This window comes from Euleptes europaea, chromosome 12 (assembly GCF_029931775.1).
Source record: "Euleptes europaea isolate rEulEur1 chromosome 12, rEulEur1.hap1, whole genome shotgun sequence".
Taxonomy (NCBI): Eukaryota; Metazoa; Chordata; class Lepidosauria; order Squamata; family Sphaerodactylidae; genus Euleptes; species Euleptes europaea.
Genome location: NC_079323.1, coordinates 38,545,733 through 38,562,987, shown reverse-complemented (window position 1 = coordinate 38,562,987; position 17,255 = coordinate 38,545,733). Strand labels below are relative to the sequence as shown.

The window sequence follows — 17,255 nt, the reverse complement described above, 5'->3', positions numbered from 1 at the left end:
ATCAAACAAATAACGTGATTTCTGTAAACAGAATGTAAAATCTGTACAATTTAATATTCTACAGGACATCTTAATGATAGAAATCTATGCAAAATTTCGGTAATTCCACTAAAGTATATCAATTTGTGTGATCTATAAATCATTCCTGTTGAGAAATTTTGTAAATATTTATCTGGGCTTACATTTTAAAATATGAATACTTTAAATTTGTGCAGTGCACATAATTGTAAAAAAACCAAGACTGAATTACAATGCTTTATGGATGGAAGAAACTCACTAACAAAAGGCTTTGTGCACCTTCAAATACTGTATGAAGTCACATTATCTTTCGAAGGATGGTGGGGTCAGAATACAAGGGAAACATCATGTTATAGCTTTATCTTTTGCATTAAGCAGCTGCAACAATGAATACATTCTGTGCCAATTTTCTTAACTACAAGTAGGGAAAAGCTTTGCCAGTCAGCTGCCCAATTTTTATAGTTTCCTTTTAGCCCAATATTCACCATGGCAACCAGCACAGCTGTATTTCTTGGAGACTTAGCTAAACCCAAATTTAGAAGTAAGAAAATGCAAAAACATGGAAGTACCATGCAGCTTTGCTCAGATGTAAAGCCCATTGGGGCTTAATTCCAAAGAAATGCACAGCTCTAATCTCAGTAAAAACAGCCCTGGATATTTAGGAAGCTTGTAGAAAGAATAGGAACACTTTTGATTCTGCTGGGGGAGTGGGGAGGAAAGCCCCAAAACCAACTAGGCTGTGTGTTCATGAAAAATATGCATGTACGTAACAAGAGCTCAGTGTCTTCCCCATAAGCTAAATTATTACTCTCACCAGATCTGTACTTTTGTCTTACTGTTTGTGATAGACAAATATGAATCTAGCTAAACTACATCTGTGGTGCTACTGGCCACAGCGCATTCTTTTTAAATTATCCGGTCTTGACTTGACCTCCCTTCTCTTTCCCCTCCCCCTCAAATCAGGCAAGACAGCAAACTACAAAAGACAGCATGACAACGAAACTGTTGCACCTCAAAATTCCTTTGTCCCCTCCAAGCATTTGCTCCACAAGCCTCCAGCTCCCTCTTCATGGGGTTAGCCCGTCTTTGCTTTCTCCCCCGTAAGCCTTTGTCCTTTGTGCAGGCCACCCATTTCTGAAAACACCGCCTGACTGCCGGCCAGGAACTCCAGCGTTTATCCATCTGCTGATGCTGTGACGACGGGGCCCTTTGCTGGGACTTTTGCTACCTTCACCGCAACCTCAACTGCTGGGGTAAACAACACTGGATCGCCCAGTCCACCCCCACAGACAGCGACAGGATGTGTTGCTTTTCGGCATCTCTCCTCACCCACTCTTTGGAACACACAGGACATATCAAGTTGTAGCTCACACAACTAGCCTAGCTCCACCACAGGAGTGGAACTTCCATCATTTACAAGGTCTGATAGCAAAGTCTACAATAGATACCAGCCCATTGTGCTCTGCAGCTTTAAAGCTGATTAACATCATTAGAAAATCTCGAGAAGGTCAGTGTTTTTGAAAACTCACTTCCAGCCCTCCGTGCGTTGGAAGCCTTCCAAACATAACTGCAGACTATTTAAATCCAAAATGCCCATACAGAAACGTCACACAATTTAAGGCAAATGTAAGATTTTTTTAATTTGAGACTGACAAACGTGAACACATAAGGAATCACAAGTTCTTGAATGTCCGTATGTTCAAGAATGTCTCTGCGTCTAGCAAAAAATTAGCTTCCTTTGCTACAGTGCTCGTGCACTAGTAATAAGAGAATATGTTGCCTCGTTTCTATTTCAACATGTGCAATCCGGTATTAGGGAGCTTATGCACAGGAAGTTCTGTCGGCTGCTATTTTGTGCTGTCTCTTCTCATCACTCTTTTGGCAGCCAGCTAGTCCCCGTTTCACTGCACCTGCATTCTTCAATTCAGGCCATAAATTTAAAGGCTGCTTTGTAAGTTAGGAAAATACTGCAGAAACTGCAAGCGGGATCTGGGATATTTGCTGAGAATACCAGTGCACGCAAAATCAAAAGGTTATTTTTAATTTCTAGAAGTGTGTGTATTCAAATATAAAGCAGATCAAATTACTGAACGGTATTGGTTGTGAGGATTTGAGAATCAAAGGGCACAACCCATCAATAGTTCCTCCTCTGCAAGCCTCACTGAATGTAAGACCTTCAGCAAGTTCTAAATACTTCTCAACAGACTGGCGCTCATTAAGCACAACACTAGACCATCAGCAAAACATTATTTTAAAGCAAGGGGCCTGGACCTGCAGACTTCCTTTATACTGCAGAATGGAATTTAATATAAAATGACTGCTCATAAGCAAATGTGCATATAGTCTTGGTCCAGGCTAGGTCTTGGGCTCTCAGCTCCATACTAAGATTGCCACCAACTACTGCCTCCAAAGAAATTTGAGATGAAATCTATATTTTGTAAAAGTGGAATTATATACCAAATCTAGAAAGCAGACTTGTACACCTGTAATATTCAACACACAGGTATACTGTGATCCCAGTGACCTTGCATGATGAGTTTTGTAGTCTAATAAAACCTATTGGTGAGAGGTGGAGTAGTGAGGGTCCATCAGTGGCTACTGGCCGTGGTGAATAAAGGAAACCTCCACACTTGAAGCAGTAAACCTCTGAATACCAGTGCCAGGAGGCAACATCAGGGGAAGGCCCCAGCCCTTGTTGGTCCTCCAAAATAACTCGTTGGATACAGTGAATTACAGGATGCTTGATTAGATGGACCACCGATCTGATCCAGCAAGGGTCTTCTTACGTTCTTATGACTTAAAAATGTAAGCTTGGAAGGCCTGATTCAAATCCTTCCTTGATCATGAATTCACAGGGTGCCTCTAAAGCAAGTGGCTACTTATTAGAAGCAGCTCATCTGCAATGGGAAGGTTAGTGTATTTTACAGGATTGCTGGAAGGATTACTAAAATTTACATGAAACTGTCCAAACGTTCCAAAGCATTACATTATATTATTAATTTGAATACCAGTCACTATGCCTTGGATATTTGTAAAAAAATCATGACTAATTATGTGTTACTTTGTTCCTCTTCTGATGGATCTGGGATTCATTGGTGCCTTAATATACCTAGAGTTCAAGATTTCAGACTACAGGTCTAACCGCAAAAAAGAGCTATATAAGGAAGAAGAAGAGTAAGTTTTTGTGTCCCGCTTTTCTCAACCTTAAAGGAGTCTCAAAGCGGCGCACAATCACATTCCCTTCCTCTCCCCACAACAGGCACCTTGTGAGATAGGTGGGGCTGAGACAGTTCTGAGAAAACTTGGACTGGCCCAGGGTCACTCAGCAGGTTTCATGTGGAAGAATGAGGAATCAAACCTAGTTCTCCAGATTAGAGTCCACTGCTATTAACTACTACACTACACTGGCTCTCTATACAGCACTGCTAGCATGTTGCATTTCAACAAGGCATGTAAATCCTTCATCTGCAGAATATGAAAACATATGAAGTGAAACATCTCTAATCTCTGCTGATCTATTAGGGTTTTCTTATGTATTAATCCATATCCAAGAAATTCTGCAAGTCCTCAGGAATCATAGTGATACACTACTGCTTTTACTTATTTCACAGAAGGGTTTATAGATAAGATACCCTTTATTTGTTAACATCCTATAGCCCTTTCCCTTAAACTATGCTCCAGCTCCTGTGCTCAGTAGATGTTCCCTATGAGCCATCATCCCTTCTCTCATCACGGATAGATTCTGCTGCCAGTCCTTTCTTATTGGTGCCACCCAGTGATCTCCAGATCCAGTTAAGTTGACCAGTGGATTCACGTTTCTTCCTTTTCTTGTGCAGCATTTGAGCAACACAATGCATGGCCATGCAGAACAGCACACTACTGATACCACTGACTTCAATGGACTTAGATGGGTGTGAATATGCTTAGGATGGTATTGACAGCATATCACATCACTTGGAAGCGATAATCCCCACAAACATCCTAACCCACATGCTTCTGAAACATATCTAAGTACTTTCAATTAAAGAAGCTAGGAAGAGACAATATAAATGTTAGTGCAGGGGTCTCAAAACTGCGGCTCCAGAGCCGCATGCGGCTCTTTGGCCCGTTGAGTGCGGCTCTCCGAACTTGGTTCGGAGCCCCTGCTCTTGCGCCCGCTCGCGCCGACAGCCGGGCTGCGGAGCCGGCGCACCTGAGAGAGAGAGAGAGTGGGCGCGCTGTCTCCCCCCCACCACCATGGAGAATGGCCGGGTCCCCCTTTCCCTTGCCCTCAATGGTTGGGAGGCTAAAGCCTCCCCTCCCCTCTAGCCGCGCGATTGCTGGGCGGGCAGCTCGGCGGTTCCTGCCCCCCCACCTATCAGCTGTTGGGCGGGGTGGGCTTTCTTTGGTAGACCTGGCTTCCGGCTGAGTCCCATTAGGAGGCCATGTCTACCCACTGGCTTTCTTGGCAGTAGACCTGGACTCCAAGGAGGGGGAAAAGTCCCCCTTCAGAGGCCAGGTCTACCAATTGGCTTCTATAAGCCTCCGGAGGACAGGTCTACTGCCAAGAAAGCCAATGGGTAGACCTGGCCTCCTAATGGGACTCAGCCAGAGGCCAGGTCTACCAATAGGCTTTTATGGCGGTAGGCCAGGCCTCCAGACGAGGACTCCAGACGGGGAGGGGGAAATGGCAGGGACTTACAATTTAATTTTTATCAATAAATAAGATCACTATTAAATATGATATCAAGTTTTATTCAGTGTACCTATAGTTTAATTAAGACTTAAAACTTTAATTAAAGTTTATTAAGTTAATAAACAGTGTACCTACCTATATAGTTTAAGTTTAAGAAATTTGGCTCTCAAAAGAAATCTCAAGCATTGTACTGTTGATATTTGGCTCTTTTGACTAATGAGTTTGCCGACCCCTGTGTTAGTGGAACACGCAAGCGTGTGTTACATGGTGAATGCTTCAAAAAATTCACACAGAGAAGTGGCATGATCGTCAAGTATTACTCTACTCCCTGGTTCACAGAACTCCTATGCAATATTGGAATATACTGACCATGTGGCCAGATGCTATGAACAACTGTCCTCACATATGATTGGAGACTTCTGAGTACCTTTTTTTTGACGTCAAGTCACATCTCACTTATGATGACTCCTGCTGGTGTTTTCAAGGCAAGAGATGTTCAGAGGTGGTTTGCTATTGCCTGCCTCTGTGTCATGACCTTGGTATTCCTTGGAGGTCTCCCATTCCAATACTTGTCAGAGTTGACCCTGCCTGGCTTCTGAAATCTGATGAGATCAAACTAGCCTGGGCTAGCCTGGTCATGGCATGTCCATTTTACATTAAAGACTTGTGGGATTTGCTTCTGCTGTTCAAGAATGTATACAAGATTTAATGCAGAACACAACGTGTTTTCGTATACCGGTAAAATAAACACTAATATCAATTGGTTCTTGTAGGTTATCCGGGCTGTGTAACCGTGGTCTTGGTATTTTCTTTCCTGACATTTCGCCAGCAGCTGTGGCAGGCATCTTCAGAGAAGTAACACTGAAGGACAGTGTCTCAGAGTGTCAAGTGTGTAGGAAGAGTAATATATAGTCAGAAGGGGGTTGGGTTTGAGCTGAGTCATTGTCCTGCAAAGTATTAAAGGTAATGTGCAAATCACTGTCCTGTAAGAATCAAGATAATTTGCTAATGAGGGTGTGGTATGTTAATGTGGAACCATTGTATCCTGAAGTGATCTGTTAACATGTGGAATCCAAGGCTAATCCACATGGCTATTGTGGACTGTAGTCCTTGTTAGTCTGGAGGTTTTCAGGACAGGAAGCCAAGCCTTATTCATTCTTAAAATCTCTTCTTTTCTGTTAAAGTTGTACTGATGCTTGTGATTTTCAATGGCTTCTAATATCAATGTTTGTAGGTGCAGTGACTGGTGCTACTTTGTGTTTTACATTTGAAAATGGTAGGAATTGGTAAGTGGAGGTCCCCACTGTCATTCTCAAATACCCTTATGGGACTACGCGACAGCTTCACATGTGTAAATGATTTTGTTTTGAAGAGCATTCGGTGTTTTTATTCCCTGCTGCTCTTTTGGCCTGTACATTCTATTGCTGACTACTGATTTTAGGCCTGACACTGAACTTTTAAAATATGTTCAGAACTTTTAAAATATGTTTTATAATTATTGTAATTTCATATTATGAGTCATCTCATTAGCTGTTTGTGTGACTCAGAAGATGTCTTCTAAAAGAAAATAAATGCAATCTGGACAATCACACGCATGTGTGTGTGCACCTTTATCTACAGCAAATGCTCATGTATGTAACGCATCATTAGAAAAAGAGTGTGCGCATGTTCTGTGTGCAGAGGTGCATTGTACATGACACTGCAGAACCATCTCCCAGTTGAACTGTAGCATCATGCTAATCCTTATGCCTTCCTTTTATAATGTCCAAATTAGCAGGGATCAGAATATGAATTTGCATAATCCAGTGTTCTTTGCCGTAACTGCTGATTATTTGGAATGTAAATGTTCTGAGTAGTGTTACCTACAGATGTGAAAAATCTTCAGAGCTTCAAATAGGCATTTTTAATTATACAGCACCATCTACCGGTAAAACTGTGCATCCTGTATAATTTTTAAACATTAAGTGATTTTACACAGCTTGAACACTGGAGGCAGAGTTGTCAATTTCTCCTTACTGCTCTTTACCAACAGTAAATGCTGAAACTTCATCATGTCAGTAGCATGAGCTATCCAGACAAAACATTTCTAACACAAACTAAAATGTTTTCCATTTATTAAGAACAGGCTCCACAGAAAGGATGGCTAGTACGCTGGCCAAATTTTCAAAATAATAATAATAATGCTGCTCTTGTAATATAGACAATCCACATTGCTACAAATACTGTAGATTCAAGATTCAAATATAGCAATATTATTAATGACACCACTGCTAATGTTTTTGACATTATTAGTAAATAATCTAAAGTACTGGTATTGGAAAAGTATTTTTAAAAGTCACACATCATGTATTGGGTTCGGTGATATTACAAAGTTTCACTGAACATCCAAATGTATTGCTAGCCCTTAATTAGATTGTAAGAATAGTTACTTGAAGAATTTTTCTCTCTAAATCATGAGTTTGACCTATTGCTACATGATAATGGTAACTTAATGTTGTCTAAGCCTTGATGATCAGATATTACTTACTGCCATGTAGATGGTTTCTATTTTTAACCTTTAGTTTTCCTAATTTTTCCCAACTAGAAAAAAACTCATGTTAGCTACCTTTCAAGACCATGTATTTCAGTGGGGGCTACTTCAGAGTAAATGGGAAATGGCTGAGTGCAGATGCTTAAAGCCCTGTCTTGGTTTGGTTTGCTTGTGATTGTTTTATTTATAAAATTAAGGCATGTATTATTTTACAGCACATAAATACACCTAACAGCATCAGTTTGTGCCTACAATATATTTTTGTCTTCTCAATACAGTAAAATAAGCGTAAAGTATTGTATAAACGTTCCCTAAATTTCCTGGGATTCATGGGAGTAGGGGGGAACTATGTTAAAAAGTCTTCCTTGATGTCTTCACAGTTTCCAGAAAGTTTACAACTGTATCTGCAAGTTGCAATTACCTCTCAAGTGACAAAATGTCTATTCTCTAATTATTCATACTATTCAAGTTAAAACTTTTTAAAATGCCAAAATAAATGACTTGTTTATTTGCTGGAAATTGTTCTGGATTGCCATTTGTTTTGATATATTTGTGTTTGGAAAACAGAGTGAGTATTACATTATAGCCTGAATTTCAACTGGGGGACAAAATGAAGAGACTTTGTTGCACGACAGTAAAATTACATTTGCAGAAGAGTTGACCTTTTTCGGGGAGAGGGGGAAGAACCAACAGTCTCTCTTATAAACACACACTTCCTTCCAGGGCTGGGCTAGTCAGTTATTTTGGTTCTTAATTACTTCAAATAATCTGAACACAGTTTTCAACTTCCACCCTTTGACCAAACAGCTTGAAAGACAATTACCCTTGCAGACAGCTAAAAATGGAAAACTAAATCAAGGGAGGAAATCCCTTCACACGTAAACATTCAGTCTTTGCAATACCAGCAGGCCAATCCCTCATGTTACAAGATTAAGACTGTTTTTAAGAAGTGATGGCGCAAGGGAAACAATGGCCAAAACAAACAGATTTTTTTGCCTTCTTATATTTAAGACAAGAGTAATTCCTTAGACTTTCATAAGAGTATAATTACTGGTTTCTCCAAGTTCCTCATTTCAGACTTACTCTATTTGTTATATATACACATCAACAGTTTCCAAGAATGCGCCACCACTGGGGGGGGGGGGTGTCATGTGATGTCCAGTATGATTGCTTGATACTCCATCAGACCCTCCTTCTAGCAAACTGCTCTAAGAATGGATATGAGCAGAGTAGGGTTGCCAACCACCAGGTAGTAGCTGGAGAACTCCTGCTATTACAACTGATCTCCAGCTGATAGAGATCAGTTCACCTGGAGAAAATGGCCGCTTTGGCAATTGGATTCTATGGCATTGAAGCCCCTCCCCTTCCCAAACCCCATCCTCCTCAGGCTCCGCCCCAAAAACCTCCCGCCGGTGGCATAGAGGGACGTGGCAACCCTAGCAGAGTGTTTGCTGAGAATCAATAGAACTGGGCAGCCAAGGCAAGAAGCGTAAAAACAATTCACTCATACATGCACATTGCATGATTTCTCATTACTTAACTGCTCTTCCGTTGATACACGAATGTAAGAGAGGCTAAAAAAGTTCTAGCTATTATGCTTTGTTCAAGCCTGGATGCCAACTTGTCCACTTGTTTGAGATACTTTTCAGTGTATTCAGTCCAGGGATGTGGACGGGATCTTTGGATGTTTGAGGCCTACTAGTTATATGTATGACCTTTGCCCTTTCTGACCGCTTAAATCTGCTGTTGGGGGAAGGGGGCTGGATGACTGGGTCCAACAGGTAGTTAATGTCTCCTTGAGAGAGGGGGTGGCTTCCTCAGCCTTGAAACAGGAACTGGTGCATCCACAATTAAAGAAACCTATCCTGGATCTAGAAGATAGTCACCATCCAGTCTCAAACCTACCAGTACTGAGCAAGGTGTTTGAAAGGGTGATGGTGGGACAATTCCAGGATTTCCTAGATATAGTGAACTGTCTGGATTTTTCTCAGTCTGGCTTCAGGCCTGGGTTATGTTACTGTCTGGCTTCAGGACAGGATTTTGTCACCCTGGTGGATGACCTGTGTTGGGAGATAAAGCTCTACTGCTTATAAGAAGGTGGCAGCCATAACCATGAGCATCATTTATCAGATTTTACTGATTATCAACTGCGGCCTTTTCTGGCAGAAAAGATATGGCTACTTCACTGCATGCCCTAGTAACATCTAAATTAATTACTGCAACATGATGAATGTGAAACTGCATTTGAAAAGTATTCAGAAACTTCAAAGGGGGAAGAATGCTGCAGCCAGGATGTTGACTGGAGTGCATTGTAAGAGACCATATCAGTCCAGCATTAGCCCATCTACACAGGCCCCCCTTTTGTTTCCAGGCACAATTCCAGGTGCTGTTGCTGACATGTAAAGCCCTATATGGTTTGGGACCAGCATACCTGAAGGATCATCTACTCCCATACAAACCCATCTGACTACTATAGTAATCTTCTGAGGCCCTGCTTCAGATGCTCCCACCTTCTACGGTTAAATGGGTAGCAACCCAAGACAGCCTTCTCAGACCTGGCACCAAACTGTGATACTCCCTTCCCAGGGATATTCACCCTTCCCTCCTATCGCTGTCTTCCACCAATGAGTAAAGACTTTTTTGGTCTGGCATTCCCTTAATGTTTTAATTGCTGGGTCTGTATTTTTATATATTTAATTTATTCTTGTTTTTAAATTGGTTTTATGGTTAATTTACAATGTTTTGCTTTTAATTGTTAGTCAATTTGGTGGCCTTGATTGGGCAGTAAGGTGGAATATAAATTGTGTAAATAAATTAACAAAATAAATAAAATTTATGTCATCTCAATCTTCAATTATCAAGCGATGACCATGCCTTGTGAAAATGTCCCTAATGAGGGCTAGTTCTGTATTGGCACAAGCTGCCCTATGCAACAGGGATACTATCTTGTCACTTTTAAAGCACTTACACTAGCCTATCTAGTCTTTATTAATTTTTAACATGAGTCCCATTTCACTATGCAATGACCAGTTTTAAATTGCAGCCAGCACATTCAAAGAAGCAATAGTAATTATCACTGTTTATGTAAAAAGAAAAAGAAAAAAAAACTCACTGGGATAATAATACACACTACTTAAGTTTCAGTGATCTCAGAACAGTTAGGACCTATCCATACAGTAATCGGGTATCATTTTTGTAACGGTTTAACTGCCATTGCTTCCACAAAATGATAGACAGAAGAGTCTGATGAAAATTCTGTTAGAGATATATAGTAGCTCCAACTGAACTTGAGGACAGAGGTGCAAATATACTTGTAAGGAAACCTAAACTCAATGTCTGTATGAAAAAAATAGAAGTTGGGGGCAAAGACCAGGTAAGCTGTATCTATAGCCTATTCATGCCTCATCTGTAATATTTTCAGACTATTGCATCCTTTCACTGGGATGAGAGATAGTGGACACAATGAGGTTGAGAGGTTATTAAAGTACCCTAAAAAAGTGTCAATATATTGAGATGGGTGGCATGTTTCCCAGTAGAACTGTTTTCCGTTCCTAAGGAATTTTCGAGTTTTATATGCTATCCCCCTTCTTTATCTTACTCAGCTATGAACTTGCTGAATATTAAATGCTCATACTTGCTGCAACAACTCATTGATGTTCATTACCAGGGTCAGTTCCTCCAGGGTCAGTTTCTCCACTTTCAGAAAACATTTACATGAGTTTGATGAAGAGACAGAAACTGAACCAAAAATGGAAATACGATCTGATTAATCAATCTAATATGAACATGGTCAAAAAATTTCTGCTTGGTTTTCTTCAGTGAAACACATAAATATGTACCCAAAGAGCTTAGCATGGAGACATGGGCTAGTTATTCAGCTACCACAAAACAATGACATCAACTTTTTCTTGCTGGATCCCTTCAGTACACCATTTGTGGCTTGTAAGTATGTGGTCATTTTGGCAGCATATACAGAATAAATGGTTGTAATTTCTATCAATTTCCTACCTCCTACAGATGGTTTCATTACTCTAGCTATTTCTTAAAGCAGTGGCCTGTGCAATCAACAAACTTTGGACTTGCATAATGAATGTTCTTTCAGTTCTGTACAAGGTTCAAACACTCAGATATGAAAACATGGCAGCAGAAGATTTGCCCACTGTGTATACAGTTAACAATTTTTAGTCCAGCTTTTGAAACAGAAAACAGCATTTAAAAAGTAACAAGAAAATAGAATTACCAGTCGCTCCATCTCCTGCTCTTTAAGCCTTTCTTCCCTCTGTCTTCTGTGGTAGTCCATTAGATCATCCCTTCCAGAAAGCGAGCTAATGCTATTCTTTCTCTCCCGTATAGATGGAGTCTGCCTGAAGCTTTCCAGCTCTGTTTCATCAAACTCCACTGAACTGGTTGAAACTTTCCTTCTGTGAGGGAATGATCTCTCAGAATCTGCAGGAGAAAAAGAATTACCGGGAGTCGTCCCTGAGAGTCCAGCTTTATCAAAGTCATCAGATACGTATGAGGAAGAAGAGGCCAGAAGCATTTTCTGAGCTATACGAGGGCTCGCAGGAATGCTCAGAGTTGAATTCACGTAAGAGTTTGGGTCGGTTGCAAAATTTGTAAATGGCAAAGCCCCTGAGGTGTGAGAAGAAAAATTAAGGTAATTGTCAGCATCCTGTACACTTTGAGGTAGAAGATCTTTCTCCACAATTTTTTTTCTTTTGGGGTTCCCAAGAGAGTTTCTTGGAGGCAAGCTCAGTGGAATGAGCTGGCTTTCTGACGATTTGTACAGCCTAGGTAGCGAGCGGCTGTAAACTCCCATGTGACTCAGGGAGCCGCCCGAATACTTCCTGGTTCTAGATCCCAGAGTTTCCAACGTCGCGTCCTTCTGTTTAGCTTGCCTGGGCCGAAATGATGTGATGTCCTGAATGTTCATCCTTCTGCCTTGCTTTGGACTAGAGGGCATACTGGCAGCTCCGGAATTGCCAACTGGTGAAAGAATTATCTCACTCCCTGAGTTTCCATTCCATATTGCAATAAGAGATCCAGAGTTTTTCCGCCCATCCAGTGCTCCTGGAAAGTAGACATTATCATGAGATTTATTTTTCTGGCTGTACTTTGAATAGAGAAATTTATCCAGATGTCCAAACTGTTTTTCATTTTCTCTGTTGGGATAAATATCAAAGTCTCTCTTTCCTAAACTGTACCCACTTAAGGAGGGAGACATGCCTGAAATGGAGCCCATACGCTTCGCAGAGATAGTCTTGTCTAAAAGATAAGAGCTCTCACAAGCCAATGGTTTGCTTCCTTGAATTTTGGTGACAGCCGGCATACTTTTTACACTGGATGCAGGGCTGGATTTAGGTGGAAGAGACTGTGAAAGAGTTAAATAAGAACCAGGGCTGTCACAATTCGTTTTAAATTTCAGACCTGATGAATATTTTTTCTGGTTGAGCCTGTCCATTAGATCCTGAAGATCATTTTCAAGAGATTTCACCACTGAATCCTTAGCTAAATTAGTATTTTGTAATTCCACTGGGGTTTGCTTGTAGTCTTCCATCTTTGAATCTGAGAGAAGAATAAGTGAGAAGAAAGAGAAGATGAAAGTGTTTGCCAGGTGAACTAAGTTAGTGATTGTTGTTCAGTATCTCATATATCATGAAAGCCATAACAGAATGCTCTTCTAGCAACAGTGATTACATTCTAGTGAGGAAAATTAATTTACATTCTAGTAAGGGAAATTAATTTCTAACTCCTTCTCCCACTAAGGGGTGCCATGATGGCACGGGGGCCAAAGACTTGCATGAGAGCAAGACACTGCTCCCCACAAAATGGAGGCCTCTGGGATTGATCTTGTGTGTCAAGCCTGGGCAGGAAGGTGACACATGAAGCTGCCTTATACTGAATCAGACCCTTGGTCCATCGAAGTCAGTACTGGCTACTTAAACCAGCAGCGGCTCTCCAGGGTCTCAGGTTGAGGTCTTTCACATCATCTACTTGCCTGTGGAGATGCCGGGGATGCTGAACTTTTCCCCTGGCCCTAAGATGTGCCTGGCTGGACAATGGGGCTAGCTAATCCCCATTATGTCACCCTAAGGTGATTTAATCAGCACTCAGAGCACACCATTACTTACCCTATCCGCACCCATCCAAGCAATCAATCAATATTAAAGAGAATAGTCCAGGCATTCTCTTGGGTCCTGGTGACTCAACAAGCTTCTCATATCTTCGTGTCTGGAAAAGCCAGCTTACCTCATACCATCTCAGGACACATTCTGATGTATAAATATTGGCCCTTTGGCCATTCATAGTGTGTGTGTGTGTGTGTGCGCATGCGTGTTGGATCCGTGCATGCTCCCCCGCTTGTGTGTGGGCTCTTCCTTTTGCTCCTGGAAATGTTGGTCATTTTCCTCTTCAGCACTGCTTTTCCCTGGATGTTCCCTGGGTAACTATCATCCACCCCTGAAACCATATCCAACCTCTGCCCTTTTCTCTTAGTCAGCTCTTTTATGCTTTGTGTACATATTTCATTGTTTTAAATATATTTCTTGTTTTCCTATTTTTATTCTTTAATAAAAACCCCATTCAACTGTACAACTGCCTGCTCATTTGAGTTTTCACCCAGGACTATTCTAGTATACATAGGTTATCGATCCCAGTTACCCCCTCTTGCTCGCTCTCTCCAGCTAATTCCCCCAAACTAAAGTGGAGACTGCCTATTTAGGGTAACCGTGGTAGCTCACCAACACCCTCCTGTTTGAGTTGCCTGACAAAGAGGAGGCTGTCAAGAATCTGAGGGACTAGGAAATACAAACCTTATTGGCCAAGTGGATCACAGGTTGTACCTGCCTGATCTTAATCTTCTAAGGATAGCCCAGACAACTCTGTACATAGGTCACATTGTCTGCTCACCCTAACAATCTCTACCAACTCTTCCTTTATGAGAGATAGCAGAGCACTAGATTTTTTGGCAAAAGAATACTACATTCAGGTCACAGCAGTGTTGTTCAAAATCATTCTAAGCACACATACCTCTGGGGACTTATCTGCTGCAATTTTCCAATTCTTCCATGTCCTACCTGAAATGCTAGCATTACCGTATAACCCTTCCCCCTTGTTCTCTCTGGCCCTGTGCAATAGCAGTGGTACTGCAATATGGCACAATGGCCAGCTCCTAATGGCATAGCAAGGGAAGGACTGTTAAAAACAGAGCATAGGATCAGAAATGAAATGCATAATGGAAGTCTCAAGGCTTGCTAAAAATAGTCAGGATATTTTCAGTGGCTTTTAATTCTGGGGATCATTTCAGCCACAGAACATAAAAGCTAATATGATACAATTTCAAGACAGGATTTTGTTCACCTGTTTGTTCACTGATGGTGTCCTTATTTTCAAAAGAACATTTTCTTTTCAACATTAGAGAGAAGTCAAATATGAACAAGTTTAACAAAAAGGATAGCATTCCCCTTGCCCCAAGCTAATTATTACAAGATATTTTAGTTTTATCAACAGTGATGTGAAACACACTATTAATATACTGCAGGAAGCACATGGAAAACATTATGCATTGGCAGGAATTCTTTGTTACTCTTATCCCACATGCACACAATAACTTGATTCAATTGCTAGAGTCATTATCTCCAGATTAATCTATCAAACCAAGGTCCTTCCTTTATAGTTCAATGAGTAAGTTAAATTCCCTATCTGGATATTTAGAATTATAGCAGTCTTTAGCCAGGATCCCATTGTTTTAGGGAAAACCTTTCATAGGTCCTTTTTGCTTAACTGCAGAATTAACTTTTTTCCAAATGTATTGGTTTTCTATTTCAGGATCTGGACAAATTCACTGAAATAGAAATCCTTCTCCCTAATTACAAATGGGTAGGAAAGCACATGCTCAGAAACAATCTTCATTATCAGGGCTCAGGCTAGATTTTCAAAACAGGTTGTAGGACTGATAGTGCCATCATTGAAAGCAAACAGCAAAATGAATGGGATTGAAAGGATATAACTCTACTAAGATTATACTGTGGGATCTATTTAGTGTAGAATTTAAAAGGTCATTTAAAAATACTGTGGATGCTTTGTTCAGTAATTGTAACAAGGTCTCCAAAGGAATACATTTATGTTTAGTTCTAGCAGGAAGAGCTAAAACCAGTACTCAAAAAGATTAACAAATATCTGGTACAAGTTATCCAGAAGTACAAATATGGACAAGTGATGTTGTTACCCAAACAGGTATACCTCTAGGGCAGGGGTGTCAAACAGGCGGCCCACGGGCTGGATTCGGGCCCCGGAGGGCTGTTATCCGGCCCGCGAGCCAAGGCCTATTCTGCCCCAACCCACTTTCCCTGATGCGGCCCGGCCCAGGAGTGCCCCCTGCCGCACTTTCCCCAGAGGAGCAGGCCCCTAGAGGGGCTTCCCCCCTCCACACTTTCACACATGCCTCCAGCTCAGCCGCACATGTACATGTTTATTTCACAAGCTCACCTTTTATTCTAGAGTTCTGATCTTTACTATGGCATTGTCTACATTCTCAGACCACATTTACAGATATTGTAGTGTGTGTGTATAGCATGACAATTTAAATGCAGATAAATTCATCTGGTAGCAGTTTGCTTACATGCCATACACCATACACAAACAGTATTTTGTGCAACCAATAATAAGGCTTATATATTTTCCAGTACTACTTCACTTTTCAGTGGTGGCTGTGGTGGTAAAAAGTGGTGGCTGTGGTGGTAAAAAGATAACTTGTACTTTTCAGTGGTGGCTGTGGTGGTAAAAAGGGGTAATAATCTATTAAGGCTTATATATTTTCCAAAACTACTTCACTTTTCAGTGGTGGCTGTGGTGGTAAAAAGGGGTAAGGTATTTACATATTTCACATATTACCCTAAAGTATCAGTTGTCTTCTGATAAGAGACAGGAGATGATACTAAATAGACCCAACATGCAGTTTTTATAAGGATATGTTCCTATGAATGGTCTAACAAACTTCCTTATAGGACCCCACCGTTTACTTCCTATGTCCAGTATAATGGGATGATTGGCTTGGGGCCTATGGATAGGTACATGTTATTCCTATAAAATACATTGAATACTGTAGGTACTTTTACAAATAATAAATGATAATGACATCTATTTCATAATCCTTTTCCTATCAGTTCCCAGTTAATAAGTTCTAAATTATTACCAAAAAAGTAATAGTTTACCTCATTCCATGACTGTTTGATTCTATAATTCAATAGCACTTTAAGGATCAGTCTTTATCTGAAAGAAGTGCAATTTTCTATGTTGATATATCCAGGTGTATTTTTAACTTAAGATGTTATTCAAGCTGTTTTCAATATTAGTTTCTCCAGATTAACTACAATTTAGAAATGGTTTTGTTGGCAAGTTTTACTTAGCATAGTCGAAACAGTTTGTTTTTATAGGTGTCAGAAAAACTTACTCCACCTGGAGGTCAGCTAGAGTTTAAACTGATTAACTTTCATTGTGTAGTGCATGCCTCATCTGTATAGGAAAGGATTTGCTACTAAAAGCTATAATGAAACATTGTCTTTTCCTTCTTGTCCGGTTTCTTAAAATAAGCAATTAATTGCAGGCTCTGCATTATTGGATTGACAAGAGTCAACACTGAATCTGTTCTTTAGTAGAATTAATTCAGGTACTATAGCTACACACTAAATTACTAAATGAACTGGGATTACAGCATAAATTTGCACCTAGAATATTTAAAAGAACCATTGCATTATAAGGAAATATCATAGTTATGTCTGTAAATAATGCAACTCATACCTGTCCCAACACTCTGGTAGGCAAAAGTATTTCTATTTGACATCATTTTTCTTTTTTGCCAAAAGGACAGATAATCACCACCACATCAGACTCAACATTATGAATTCTGACACCTGTAAATAAAACAGAAATATTACTTGAATACATATGTTTGAAGACACAAACATAACAGGCTTGAATGTATAATGATTCTGCTTCTGGACAGAAACCTTCTTTACCAAAGAAGTCATTAAC

The 17,255-nt window shown here is 40.5% G+C and overlaps 1 protein-coding gene across 7 annotated transcripts in view; it reads right to left on the bottom strand.

Annotated features, from left to right (window-relative positions):
- Positions 1-17,040, bottom strand: part of PHLDB2 (pleckstrin homology like domain family B member 2) — a 67,827-nt gene extending 50,787 nt beyond the window's left edge. For 6 of the 7 annotated variants that reach the window (XM_056858401.1, XM_056858400.1, XM_056858404.1 and 3 more), the window contains exons 1-2: positions 17,016-17,037; positions 11,464-12,788 (exon numbers count right to left, since the gene is read on the bottom strand). In XM_056858401.1, the coding sequence (XP_056714379.1) occupies positions 11,464-12,788; positions 17,016-17,019 (1,329 nt within the window). In that variant the 5' untranslated portion in view covers positions 17,020-17,037. Of the gene's footprint in view, positions 1-11,463; positions 12,789-17,015 lie in introns of all 7 variants that reach the window. The other variant, XM_056858399.1, reaches the window with a different exon arrangement.
- Between the last annotated feature and the right edge of the window lie 215 nt (positions 17,041-17,255).